Source organism: Micropterus dolomieu, linkage group LG21 (assembly GCF_021292245.1).
Source record: "Micropterus dolomieu isolate WLL.071019.BEF.003 ecotype Adirondacks linkage group LG21, ASM2129224v1, whole genome shotgun sequence".
Lineage (NCBI taxonomy): Eukaryota > Metazoa > Chordata > Actinopteri > Centrarchiformes > Centrarchidae > Micropterus > Micropterus dolomieu.
Window position 1 is genome coordinate 7,151,000 of NC_060170.1, and position 15,130 is coordinate 7,166,129.

Sequence of the window (15,130 nt, forward strand, 5' to 3'; positions counted from 1 at the left end):
TGGTGGTCGCCCCCCCCCCCCCCCCCCCCGTGGCCAGTCTGCTCTTCTTCAACAAGCTGCATATTTCCAGAAGTAACAGCAAGGGAGGTGACCTTTTGTTCTCAAAGGCAAAGTCTGAGAGCAGACAGCAAAGACACACACACGCAAACAGATGTGAACACACAATTAAAACACACTGCATGAGAAACTCCTGACACTCAAACTCTTATATATAGTCGATTTTTTGTCCTTGTTGCTGCTTGTGTTGTTTCTGATTGTTACAGATGGGACTTTAACTGAAAACTTTGTTATTTTTTCACCATTAGGGTAAACTGGGTTACTCTCTGTAAGATCAGAGAGGACGTGTATGTATTTATCTCACTGACATTTTGTTTTCTTATAATAAAGTTTTGTTTTCTTGCAATTATGAATTAATTACTTCATCAGCGAAAAGAAAACAGATCGTGAAATAATAAGAACTCTACAAACAAGTTTGATTTATTGAGATCATGAAGTCACTTCCTCATGATAATGAGCAATTCTCTTAATTCATCATCTGGCCCTCATTACAAGTAAAGCACTAGTTCAGAGTATTAGTTATCTAATAATGTTAAATATTGCTGCACATAAAGTGCTCTCTTCAATAAAATTAATAAAATACTGAATGAAATGATCTACAGTCCAGAGATTGAAAATACAAGCTGAGGGAGTAAAGCTTTGTTGACACTACACGATTTTTAGGCCGATTTGGGGAACAACGACACATCACTGCCACATCGCCGACACCAGCCAGATATCCGTCACATAGTGTGCACGCCACAACAACTTTTAGACTCCCGTCATAAGACAGCAAATTGTGTAGTGTGGACAGCACATCGATCTGCCGACGCAGAGAAAAAGAGAGCTGCTGGCTAACTGGGGGTTGCTCCCTCATGTTTGGGAGTGAGCTGCTGCCCCAAGTGAAGTGCGTCAGGGTCTTGTTCACGAGTAAGAATAGCTTTATTTTTATAGCTCTTTTCAATACAGGTAACAAAAATGAGGATGGAGCATGAGAACAAAGTGTGGATGGATTGGTGCAGCATCAGCAGTAATGTGGGCATATGACTGTCGTGGTGAAGAGAAGGCTGAACAGGAAGACAAAGCTTCAGATTTACCAGTCGACCTATATTTCATCCCTCACCTATGATCATGAGCTGTCTGGGCTCAGATAGGGCTGTCTAACCACAATATTAAAAAACTACTACTGACATGCCAACTGCAGGGTGTAAAACCTCAACAACCGCTATACCTTCTTGTTTTATTGTATTGTTGTTGCTTCTTCATGGGCCATCCGTGATCTAACTTCAAACTTTATCCTTTGTTTTACTGTTTATTTTGTTGGTTGGCCAACTTGGCGTTAGCATGTTGCGCGTCTAATGTGGCTAGCAGGTTGCCCATTTTGGACTTAAGTTGTAAAGTAATATTGAGGGACAGTCAAGAGAAATTGTGTTACGTCTCATTTCAAGCTCACTAAATAATGAGTGTAGCAGATTGGATGACTGTTACCTATTTTTTAATGTTGCTTTTTGTGGAACTTTGGTTATACTACAGTGCAGTTGTTAGTTGTTAAAGTTATACAGAAACGCACTGTGGTCCGCACCACTGTTCCACTTTTTCTTGTGCTAAAGGATCTTAAAAGTTTTTTTTTTTATGTCTGTGCAAATGGACAGCTAACTGTAAAAGATTTTTGCCAAATGTCACAATGAAACAGACATCTTGACCAGTTGATACGCTCTTAAACAGATTTATTTTTCTTAGTTTCATGAAGGAAAGCAGTGGATAGCCACAGTGAACCTCTCTGCTGTTAAACAACATGTGTTTCTGAAATGTTGTCTTGGTCCACAGAAAATTAGAGCTATTCTGTGAGCCCAGAGAGGGGAACCTCCTTCTGCCTGGGGGCTGCGCTCCCCAAACCATCATCCAGTTTTACAGCACTTCCTGTCCCTTCAGCCAACCTTTTACACCACTGTGTAAGACACACTCATAACACAAACAGCTGTGATTCGAAGGATAAAACTTCAGCCCTATTGTCAAAGATTTTGGTCTTGAAGTGACTTGTAGGTACAAAACGTTTTGGTAGAGAGTGCTACAGGAGGTCAATGTTGGAAATTTGAGTCAGAGTTGGAGAGAGGAGTGTGTTGTGTTGGAACAACGTTAGGATACTAATTCTTCTCCACCATTTCATGCACAATTTCAGAGTTAGAAGTGTCCTTGAGCAAGACTTCTGTTTCTTGTTAAAAACAAAGGGTCACTGGGAGTCACTCTTAGGTGTCCTTTCCATGATGTTGTCAGAAACCTCATATAACAGTCTGAGCCTGTCCGTGGCAAAAACAAGCACTTTCTGACGTAATTTTTAACAGGCCAAATTTCCCTGTAGGAATACATCGCAGCCAGTTCTCGGCTGCCGGCTGAAGCCATCTATTCCACGGATTTTAAAACTTTTTGTACCTACTCATCCTAGACCCAGGTTTGAAAATACAGAAATTATCCTTAAAAGCTCCCGTAATAAGCCAAAATAAATGTAACACCTACACGCTAGGGGTGGGAGAAAAAAATCGATTCTTAGATGCATCGCGATGTGGACGTGGAAGTTTCTGACTCGATTAACAAATGTCAAAGAATCGATTATTTAAATGTTATGGATAACATAATGTTGACGGAACACAAAAGGCAGAACTCGCGGAAGTGAAGCGCCCGGACCATCTGTGGCGCGCACATAACAGAGAGACAAGAGAGACCAGCGTTCCCCCTTTATTAATTAACCATCCTACTTAAATGTCACACAATCATTAGTATCAATGCGCCGAGCAAAAAGGCAGAACATGACGAAAAGTTAGCGCAGAAAAATATTAGCAGTAAGTTTTAGTCTGGTAGTAAACGTGCAGTGCAGGTCACAGTGTGTCAGTTAATAAAAGTCTGTAGTTTCCCCAACTTCTGTAAAAGTAAAGACTGTTAGCGCTAGCTAACATCTCCCCTGGACAGCATGTTTTTGGCTGTCATGTAAAGTTAGTTAAATTATTAACAAAGTAATAATAATTATCTCAGCTGTATGTCATTAGTACCAACTTACCTACTTGTCAAGGGTTGAGAACATCAGGTACAAGCTTAGACTACACTGGTGTACACCTCTGTCCTGTCCACACACTGTACATCCTGATAATTATATTTCAGTTTTCAGAGGAGTCTGACAACTGGTTGTTAAAGAAATGAGGGACCACGGAGCTGAGGTTAATGAAATAAATTAGGGTTGTTAAATTGATGTTTCTTTTGGACTTTAATGCACAAATGAAATGCTTAGTAATTATCCAGAGATCCAGTATAGAAAAAAAATGATGCATCAAGATGCATCGATAATCGTTTTACGATCGCATTGCAGCCCTCTGAATCTTAATCAAATCGAATCGTGAGGTGCCCAAAGATTCCCACCCCTACTACACGCGTCCACACAGAGCAGAGGCTGTTGAGGGTTTACAACAGAGACACTTTAGCTGATGATACACGGGGGCAATTTTTTGAGCAATGTCGCTGGACAATGTTGCTGGTGGCAAGTCTGACTATGTTTTGAACAGATAGTGGCAGAGTGGTGGGGGAAGGGGATTACAGTAGTAATCTTTATTCATTACTATTGACGGCAACATTGCCCAGCACCATTGCTCTAAAAGTTGCTCCGTGTATCATCAGCTTTAAATAAAATATAATAGAAAAATAGAAAAAGAAACACAGTCCATGAGCCTGTTTGACCTTTTAAATGAAAGTCAAGGTTAGCCTCAATAACCACTTCTGCTCTGACTGATTCTAAAACTGGAAAACAGAACTGACTCTGACTGAGTTATCGAGAGCATACAATCAGGTCAGGAAATTACCAGCTGCTAATTAGAATCTGGTCCGTTCTGCTCAGTCAGTGATGAAGTGCAACTCTGAAACTACAAACCAGTGAACACTGATCTGCCACCTTAAGGTTTGGTTAAGTTTACGCAACTAAAACTACTTGGTTTTGTCTTTTTATTTGACACATCAGAGTAAAGCGACTGACACGAAACCCAAAAAATGGGTAAAGGCAAAGGACAATGACATGTAATAAAGGTCCCTCACTAAAATAAAACCTGAGAGACTGCAATTCATTGTACACATCTAAGACCACAACATCACAAGGATGTCTTGCTTTCACTTTTGATGGCTTTCTTTAACCTCTTGAACTCTGATACCCTCAAGTAGGTTCAAACACAAATATATCATGTAATATTCAAGATGCCATTTTTTAATAGGGAAATACAGCATTTTAGAAATATTCTAGATGTCTTGTGCATAATTTTGAACACATTTCCCTTAGCTCTACCTTGGCATGTTTGAAAACTTCTGGATCTCCGCTACAAATTAAAATAGTTTTTCCATGTCATCACTAGAACACACGAGGAAGCATCAAAAAATGACTGATTGTGAAGCTTTGTAAACAGCCTGTCAATCTGAGAAGAGCCAACTCCGACTGTGCACATTATGGGTTGTTTTTTAGATTTACTTTCAAGGTTTCCAAACATAAGATCTCTCATACTGTAGCGCCTTATGATAAATTTCACTCAAATGTTTTATACCAGAAAACTCTCTTCATGTAGCACGAGGTCTGCTCTAACGATGGAAGACAGTTTTGAACACGAGCTTAATTATTTCGTGATTTTGCATGGATATGCTATGATTGATGTTGATCATATCAACCAAACCCAGCCTTTACTGACAAATATAAACCTCAGGTATTATTCACAAGATGTTTACACACCAGACGTTTCCTCCAGAAAATTATTAATTATAGCGAACATTAAAATATTTCTTACTGCAGAAACTCAATTACTGCAAACCCAATCAATCCACTAATCACCTGCTGAGCTGAATCTGACAGACCCTGATGCATCTCATCCAGTGTATGGTTTATCCATTTTCCCCTGAAGCTTAATGAGCCTAATATTCTTTATTAGCCAAGGTGCGACCACTATAAGGCATTGCAGGAAACCCTGGACTTATTTGACAAATGATCTTTCATAATGCAAATATAACACTGTTCCTTTTAGTCACACTTCAACAATATGATGCAGTAAGGTCAGAACATGTATTATGTTACTGGGATACAGCCTGAAGAAGACATGTCAACCGTCAGATGATATAAGAAAATATCTGGTGTCATAAATCAAAAAGCTTCAGGTCAGCCTGAAGCAGGTAGGACAGACAGGACGAAGTGAAACAGACTGCTGCATCTCTGCCAAAAAAAATCCTTATCACTATTCTGACTGAAGCCAGAGCAGGATCAAATTCCTCTTCTTATGTAACAAACAGTCCGGTCCAGTTTCACGTTCAGCCTGCACTGCTGCATATAACACAGACAGACTGGAGACCAGCCTGGTAACCCGCTGGCTTCAAAGTAGACTATTTGTAAACGTTTTTACTAGCCAGGTAAGGAGCTTTTGATGTTTTTTTATGGCATCTGCTCTAAATGCACCGATCCCAGACTACAGGCAGGAAAAGTATACTCGAGTCGTAAATGACTCTTAGAGCAAGTTTAACACATGACACTGACATAACGCACAATTTTCCTCTGACAGCGATGGTCTCAAAGACGCAGGGCTGTTCAGATAAACACAAACGACACAGTCCTGTATTAACTTTATTAATTTAGTTATAAATATTAGTTTTCTACCTTCTGTCTCCCTCCCCGGAGCAGACTGCCCGAAAGTTAACGTCCTCAACTTCACACATGTTCTCCCGCACAGTCCGACACGAACTGCCGCTGCGTTTAACCCAGCTGACCGACCGGAGGACAGCGGGCAGACAGGGAGCTACTGCGCATGTCCGCTGGAACAACTACTTTAATGTGTTTTAATCGGGATTCTTTGTTGTGAGGCATTATCTAGGACATCTGGGAGTACAACTGTTCATAAAATCATTCTCTGTCGTTAGACCGTTAGTTCCTAATATCATTTAAATCGAAGTTTATAGAGCAGGTTAAAAAGACAACACACAGACTTTTTCCGGGACCTGACTGCATCTTCTCACAGAGTAATAATACTTTGTCACCTGTCAATGCGCTGCACTTCCTGCGAGCCATTCTTAGTCGTTGTTCTTTCGGTTTTGCTTGTGGTGTCTCGCTCTGTTTGGTCGTCTATGTGGCTGCGAGCTGCTTCAGCTATCGAATCCATCAGCACATACACGTCCTGCGATGAAACCCCTTTGGGGCCATCGGTTTCCATGTTTGAAGGCTCTCTTATAAGTCTAGTAGTTTCTAAAGCATCCTTTCTCCTTGACAATGCCGTTTGGCTCTTAAAGGGGTCTGCTGAAAGATCATTGAAGCAGTTTTCAGGTGCTGAGGTCAAAGGTGAAGCCCTGCTGGGTGATGGGGTGGCAGGCAGCGGCCGGTCCAGACTGGTCAAACTGCGGCTGGATAGGGCACTGAGCAGAGGAGAGTCTCTGACATGTTCCCCCGCTTTCCATTGACTCTGCCCTCCACTCATCCCCTCCTCCTCTTTGTTCTTTTTCTTTTTCTCCTTCAGCCCCTTACAGCTCTTCTGCTTCTGGCTGCGAGGCACAGTGCCCACGTGTGTGTACATTTCGTTGGATCGAGCGTAGCTGGGGCTGTGGAGGCAGGGCTCCATGTCATCCACCAAATGGTCCACCTCTGCTGATTTGGCACTACCAAGGCTCCCATCATGCTCTTGGGCTGCTTTGATTTTGGCCTTCTCTGTCGGGCGGCGGATGGAGAGATTGGTGAGGCTCCCAAACCATTTGAAACCTGTAGAACAGGAAGTAGGTAAATAGGGTTGCCAGAAACATTCCTTTATCAACATCATTAAAGGGACCTTTAATAATGAATTTAAACTAAGTTAACTAAGTTTGGTATTTTTCAACCGGGACCCTAGTTTCCCATGTTTTGTGTCTATGTGACTAACTGGGACAACAATATACTAAATTTGTCCACTACTGAGCGAGCACGCTGCTGGTGGCAGCAGTGAAACATGCAGGCTGCAACCCAATACTTGCAGGCAATTGTGCCCCATCAAAGTACGTCCTCTGCTTACGTGCTTCTTTATGTTACTGACAGGCTCAGAGATAGACCTTTTTTTTCAAGCGTAAGATCCGTTATGTTTAACCAGAAGCAGTCGCTTTATTCCTTTCGTCAAAGCCACCAGACTCCTTTGCCAAAAAACATAATTTTTTCTCTGTGGTCTACCACTGCTTCAGTGGCTTGTAATAGTGTGACTTTTGTGTGTTTAGCACTTTAAAACACCAAATTCACACAATAACGCAAACAAACTAACCGATCAGTGCAGCGGTAGACCAGCAACTCCTGTGTTCTGCCAGATAATTTTTTTCCTCACTTCTCTTTGACGAGAACAATATAGCCACTGTTTCCGGTTAAACTAAAATATCTTATTCTTTTAAAAAAGATATATCTCTGTCTCCAGGGCGCAATTGCCCGCAAGGATTTTGTAGCATGGACTGTTTCGCTGCTGCCGACTGCCACACACTCACTCAATATTGAAAAATCTAAACAAAAATGTTGTCCCTATTAGTCACAGAGACACAAAAACCTGTGAAAAAAGGGTCCTGGTTGAAAAATACAGAACTTTAAGGTGTCACTGTGTAAATTAAGACTTAATGACTTGATGATATCAAAAATAAGAGGGTGGAAAACAGAGAGCTGTTTTCTCACAAATGCCAAATACAAATCAAACTCATTATTTTACTATTTATATACACTACATATAAAATCAGCCAGTCTATCATATTTTACTCTGGGCTCTTTGGTAGAGAGTTAAACGTCATGCAAAATATTTACAAAAGCACCTACATTTGCGATATGTAATACACGATACGCAACCTGTGGTGCCTGAAAGACTAGGTGCTGGACAAAAGTACGTGAGAAAAATACTTGAGCTTGCACCCAAAACATCAGCTGTTGGAAAAATTGCCTTAAATTCAAGGCTCAGACGTTTAAGGTCCCCAAATAATTAAATTCTAAATGTGTCTTCAGATTTTAGAGGCAGCCCGATTCTATATAACATGGAAAGATGTTATCGGACACAAGTTTGCATTGGAGTTGAAAATATTCATTAAAGTGGTTCTGGAGGGAAGTAACAGAATGAGTTGGGGTCCTTGGTAAGTTCTGAGATCGGTCACACAAACACATTCACACACAGTATGTTGCCAGCTAGCTTATTGCTATCATCTGTGCCGTTGTTTAATTCATTGTGTGAAGGAGATTTGACACGGACTGCATAACCCAGCGGTCAAATTTGTTTTGCATTCAGTCTGAACACACCATAATAACTTTCGAAATCTTCTGTCATTTCATCTAGGGCCGCTATCACACTAAGGTTTTCACTTCTCTATGATCAGCTCGCCGAGCAGTAGGCAGCCCATTGTAGCAGCTCTCTCGCTTCTATTCCTCGTTTTATGACTCTTGTCTACTTTTCATTGTTGTTAATTTCGAGCATTTTCTGTAAGCTTCACTGCTGCAACATTTTAGTTCTAGTGAAACTGGCTGGGGGAGCGCCTTTCTGTGTGGAGTTTGCATGTTCTCTCCGTGTTCGCATGAGTTTCCTTCAGGTTTCCGATGCAATGAAAAGCATGCATGCTAGCTTAATTCCCTTGACCAAGGCACTGGCTTGCAACAGATAGACCAGGTAACTGCACACTTCTCCTAACAAGTAGGATGGGTTAAAAGCAGAGAATAAATTTCTCTACGGGTGGTGGAGGGTATTTAAGTTTTAAAAGGATTCAAAGGCTTTATTGTCATATGCAGAAATAAACAAGTTATCAATGCAATGAAATTCTTAGTTCGCTGTGTCTCTACCTGGTGCCGTCAGTTATTCTTTTGTTGTAAGTTGTTCTTGCTTACAAGTTAGGCGTGGAGCTGGAGTTCCTTCAGAACACACAGTGACGTCAGTCTCGACTTGAGAGTCGATCTCGAAAGACTTCAGAATTGACTCGGACTCGAGGTGCAGGACTCGTGAACAATGTTTATTGTGTTTATTAAGCCTGAGGACAAACTGTTTTCTACTTTGTAATAAAAATGACTGCCTCATCGTTTTCTAATCTGTCTTTAAGAACACAGAGTCTATATCTCAAACTTCATACTGAATGACAAAGTGCAGAAAATTACTTACTGTTCTTTAAAAAGATAACATGTTTCATTCAGTAAAACAGGAAAACAACGTGTTCCTTTAAACCTTGTTAACAGAGCTGCTTAAAGAAGGCAAAGCCAGACTATTGTAAAAGAAAAGTTTGTAGCCCTCTAATCTGGTATGGTATCCATTCAGGGTCATGCTCTCAGTCAAGTAATACATTAATCTCTCTGTGAGATTTAGTCCTACATTTTAAGCACAATTAAAGAGTAATGTTGGACGGTTAAGTCACCAGCAGCTGCAAACATTTAATTTCCACTTTGTCCTGTGAAAAACAAAAATGTTTTCTTTGCCTTGGAGTCATCTGAGGAATGTTTTTGTACCCTCATCTGCATCTCCCGTTTCTATTCTAAACTGAAGCCCCTCGAGCTCTCAGCAAGGTTTGATTATGTTTCTGCCCCAGGGACCTATTAGACTCTGAAAACACCAACAGATATTTATTTCCTCAGCTAAATATAGACTAATGATTTTGAGAAAGAACAGGGAGATGATGGAGATACAGATGCAAAAAAAGCTGCATTTTTATTTTTACGTTGAAGCCAGCACATATCTCTGCTGTTATGGCATCCTTCCAACTTTCACTGAATCTGTTTGTTCATCAAGTTTCAGGACCATGAAAATATTCTTAATATTTCTACCACAAACCCCAGACAGTCTTTAAAGAAGCACAAGTTAAATCAGACCAGTTTATCTTTTAATTGGGTAAATTCTTTTTTACCCAACATTAAACCTCTACGAAACCAGGTGTTGACATGAATGTCACTGCATTCTTGACAGAGCCAAACATCATCAAAGTCCATGTAATCCAGTGTTACCTTATTTGTCATTGAGCTTCCAAAATGACCAATACAAGTGTTTTGTGATCCAACCGATCGTTGCCAGGACAACTTTGTTTGGCAGCAGCATGAAAAAAAATGACTTGTGAATTATTCTAATGCTGTTTTCTAATCTGCCTCCTCATTGGAGGGACATTGTGGGAAATACACTTCCTCTTTCTGGCGGAGAGTTAGATGAGAAGATTGATGCAACTTTCATATCTATACATTAAATAAATATAAAACTTCAGCCAGCAGCCGATTAGCTCACTAATTAACCAATGAAACAAACAAGTTAGAGGTGCTGATGATGATGGGAGAACGGACAGGCCGAGAGTCTACAACAGAGAAAGATTTAGCTTATTAGCTGTGTTACACCGTCCAGTTTTATTTAACCTCCTCTGTCAGAGTGTAAAGTGCTTTAACACACAGTTATGAGACAATATTACAAAAAGGTTGTTTGTGATGAGGACAGGACGAAGTGAAACAGACTGCTGCCGAAGGGCAGGGTTTGAGTTACGTGGGAGCCAGTGGGAGCTCAGCTCCCATAAGGAGGTTCTGAGCTCCCATGGAAGCAGTAAATCATGCATCTGTGAGGGTCTCTAATTAATTTATCAACAACCATTATTTTGAATCACAATGTATCAATAATGTATTTTTCACTATAATTAGTACGTACTATTACTTACATTAAACAAGATAAACAGACTTAAATGAACACACTTTCTTAATGAACTACGTCTACTTTCATATTACCATAATGGGCGGAATTGCGGTCTTTCCTTGAGCAATAGTCTTTGATGCCATTTTTCAGGCGATTAAAACGGATTGCCTAGTGTGAGTAGGCCTACACTCAATTGCAATATCACAGACATCTGGGACAAGTAGTGGACTGCTGTGTGTGTGTTTGTGCGTTGGCGTGTGTGAGGGAGAGGGAAATGTTGAATCACGTAATAAGCAATGATCTCTCACTCTCTAAAATTACCATTGAGACTGAATAAAAAGTACACAATTTATTTACAGGAAGATTACAAATGAGTATGGATTACAACCACAGAACAAACAGAACAAAATCCAGCTGACTAGTCTTCAGTCCCCCACACCCATGGGCGCCATATAGAAGGGAAAAGTTAGGACAATTCCAAAAAATAATTATAAACTAATATCAAATTATACATTATATATACCATCATCATTGAGTATAAATATATTTTAAGTATAATAATAAAATGAATGATCTCTTTGTTTTAACTTGTTTTTGGCAGTAAAAGTTAAAAATCCCCATTGACAAAAAAGTAAACCTCCATATTGACCGACCACCCTCCTGTGTCTATATGAAATGGTTTAGTCCTGCCTCAGCGCACACATCAGTGACAGTGTTTAGCTGCAGTACGTAGATGCGGCAGAAATACAGTGATCATAATGTTGCCTAGTAAACCAAAATCTGGTTTTCAAAAAAGGAAAGAGAGAAAAGAGAGAGAGAAAAGACAAAGGAAAGGATGTCAATCTGGAACCCAGTTTTTCCCCAAGAAAGGTGGGTAGCCTAAAGTCCATGAGTGGTGTTAACCTGTTGGCTTATTGTCCACAGTGAAATAAGCTAGCTAGCTGCAGGATCGCCGTACAGGGGTGAGATGGCGGCCATGAGGCTTGCCACAGTACAAGCAGCGTTCCTGTCTGTCTCGTTATTTGATTGTGAAGTGTCGTGCTTGATCCAGCACACTCGCTCGGAGCTCTTAAACCTCAGATACACTTCTCATAGTGATCTGGGTCCATCCACGTCCCTACCTTTGCTAGGTTCAGGAGACGCCCTTATCGGCCACCGCTTCCAGCCCTCTTGTTGTCAAATGTGAGATCTCTTCGGCACAAAATGGACGAACTTCAACTTATATTACAAACCAACAAAGACTACAGTGACTGCTCTGCCATCTGCCTGACGGAGACCTGGCTGGATCAATCAGTACCCGATCAAGCGGTAACACCTCCAGGCTTCACATTACATCGTGCTGATAGATCACCTAAACTATCGCACAAGTCGAAAGGCGGTGGGATCTGCATAATGATCAATGAACGCTGGTGTGCAAATTCTACAGAACTCGTCCATGTATGCTCACCTCACCTGAAACCTACATAAATATGCAGACGATACAACTATTATAGAACTCATTAGCAACAACCAAGAAACTGCATACCGTACACAGATCAACCAAGCAGTGACCTGGTGTACAGACCATGATCTTTTACTTAACACATAAAAAACAACGTCAGCCATCCTCCAAAACACCTGTGCTCATTGATGGCGAACCCATCTCCATCACTGACACATTCAAATTTCTTGGGATACACATCAGTAACAATCTTAAATGGAAAATCAACACAGATAATATCTACAAAAAAGCTCAGCAAAGACTTTTTCATCTTCGACAGCTTAAGAAGTTTAGAGTAAGGGCTCATCTCCTGCTCCGCTTCTACATGGCCATCGTCGAAAGCATCCTCATCTCATCCATCACAGTCTGGTTTGGCAGTCTTGACTCATTTTCATTCATTCTCATTTAAGAAATTACAGCGTATCATTAACAGAGCATCTAAAGTTAACAGTTCACCCTTACCATCCCTTGAATCACTCTATCACAAACGGACACTATGCAGAGCCCACAAGATAATTTCTGATACTTCCCATCCTGCACACTTCGCCTTCAAACTACTACCCTCTAGGAGGCGTTACAGGACAATAGCCTGCAGAACAACTCGCTTTAAAAACAGTTTTATTCCAAAAGCGATACACAGTCTGAACTCTGATCTCTGAACGCTGAGGACAGTGGAATTAGCATGACCCCTTATGTATTATGTATTATATATAGTGATGTGGTGTCTGTATGTACATGTATGTTACTTTATATGTTAATGTCTAAATATCTATTGTTTAAATGTTGGAACCATTATCAAAAAGCTGTACTGGAAACCAGCCTGGCCGTGTGGTCATTAAATTAAATCAATCAATCAATCAATCAATCAATCAATCAATCACTAGCATTAGCCTACATTTTATCAGTACAAGGAAACCCCTTTTAGCAGACTAAAAACTGATGAGTCAGCAGCATCTCAGTCTCCCCATAACTGTAGCCTCCCTGTCCCAGTGAAGAAGGGGAGCAACATAATGTGTTAATGGCAGGCCAGATAGCATCATTCCAGGGAGGCTGTGGGAAATTCTCTCTTGCTCTTAAATATGTTAAATATTTAATGACCGAAATTCAAACACAAATTATTTTCTCACATAATGATCATTATGAAATAAATAAAATGACAAAACACCTTCCTGTCTGGATGCTGGACAGCAGCTTACCTCTGCCTGCGTGTAAGTTAAAGACTATATTAAAATAAACCAGTTTGATAGGTTAATTTAGATTGAATTATGGCCATTAAATGACATCTATAGATACAGACTTTATTATTCCCATCATGATGGGCAATTTATTTGAGAAGCAAATAGTGAACTGCATCCTGTATGCAGACTTGCATGTACAAATCAACAGCAGTAAATATTGTGCTAGTACTAATATTGAACTACAAGAAGCCAGACACTTGCAAGCCTTTAATTAGAGTTATGTAAAGCTTTTGATGGGATGGTTAAGTCTTAAAGAAGTAGTGACAACAGCTGTGCAGAGGGGGTCAAATTAGATTTTTTTGTCACAGGGCCCAAAATTCCTGGCGGCCCCCCTGCCCACACCAACTTTGAGTGTTTGTGCTAAGCTAGGTTAAGCAAATCCTGGATGTGTACTGGACCCGCAGAGATTAAACTGTAGAAACTGTACTGGACAAAAATAGTACCATTTAGCATCAAGAGTGTGTCTTTTTTGGGTGGAGCAAGTGGAAGTTGATCTCCACCCAGAGATTCCTGTTAGCAGTTATGATTCAGAGATGTTTTAATCACTCTTTAAGGAAAACACAAAGGTAAAGATGTCAATGTGACTCTAAAATCAAAACTTTTCAATGTGTGTTTATTGTAGATATAGGCTTTTGACATCCTGTCAAGCTCAGCAGCACAGTGATTTGTTTTCTGTTCTAAAGTTTCGGTCCTGGCCTAACTGGAGTGAATGAACGTGTTTCAGATGCATCATGGGTGAAATTCAGTGTTAAACAAGGAACAGCAATCGCTTCAAACAGCAGAAGAGAAGCACAGTAAGCTGTTGTCCTTTCAGCAGACATTCGCTGTCTTTTCTTAGGTCAACTCTGCACTCAGCCAGGCCGCTGTCCATTCAAACTGCACAAAGACACGTCTATGCTTCATTTACAATGGACCAAAAAACTGTTTGTAAGTGGAACAGTGAACAAAGAGCCAACACACACACACAAACACACACATTCAGTGAAACAAGTGTCAATAGATCACATTCTTTTATAGGATGGAACAAACAACTTGCAATCATTTTTCTGATTCAGCATATAACACTATCTCCATTTATTCTAGAAGCAATTTTCCAGTGGTGGAAAGTAACTAAATTACATACAAGTAAATTTACTTAGTACTATACTTATCAGGTACTTGCTTTTCTGCTGCTTCACAGTTATAGTACCTCAAAATTATACTTAAGAACATTACTTGAGTTAGTTTCTTTCCACCACTGGTTAGCAGTGTGTGTGTGTGTGTTTGCCTGAAATGTGGGTTTTTTTCTTCTTTCCTCTCTCATTAATCACCTCACGACCCCTCACATTTATCTGGTGACTCGGGTTAATAAAGTAGCAGCTACAAATTAATAATAAATTAATTAGATTTCGCTGCAATTTTCTCTAATGATAATTTGATTATCATAATTTAATTGTTATGACAATAACCCAAACCCCTCCAAATATTCCAAATATATTAAAGTAATTCATAACTTACTCAGTTTTTGTTTGCTCATGTTTCAGTCGCTGAATATGATGACTTCCTGATACATTCATAAAAACTCCTCCACTTGTTGCTGCAGTGTGATACTGGGCCACATGCTTTTTACCCAACAGAGTGAATCTGCTTCCTGTCTTCTGAACACAGCGGAAGCGATGGGGGTGAATAAGTTGTTATGTTTCGTTGATGCAATGAAGTGACAAGTCACTTTCTGACTCACTGGAAATGTTTGACAGTCAGGAGCCACT

At 40.3% G+C, this 15,130-nt stretch overlaps 1 protein-coding gene across 2 annotated transcripts in view; it reads right to left on the bottom strand.

Moving 5' to 3' along the window:
- The window catches only part of sh2d3cb (SH2 domain containing 3Cb), a 34,911-nt gene extending 19,998 nt beyond the window's left edge, over positions 1-14,913 (bottom strand). Inside the window, exons 1-2 of one of the 2 annotated variants that reach the window (XM_046034266.1) lie at positions 14,880-14,913; positions 6,079-6,790 (exon numbers count right to left, since the gene is read on the bottom strand). In XM_046034266.1, coding sequence (XP_045890222.1) covers positions 6,079-6,790; positions 14,880-14,898 — 731 coding nt within the window. In that variant the 5' untranslated portion in view covers positions 14,899-14,913. Of the gene's footprint in view, positions 1-5,701; positions 5,811-6,078; positions 6,791-14,879 lie in introns of those variants that run through there. The other variant, XM_046034267.1, reaches the window with a different exon arrangement.
- Positions 14,914-15,130: the final 217 nt, after the last annotated feature.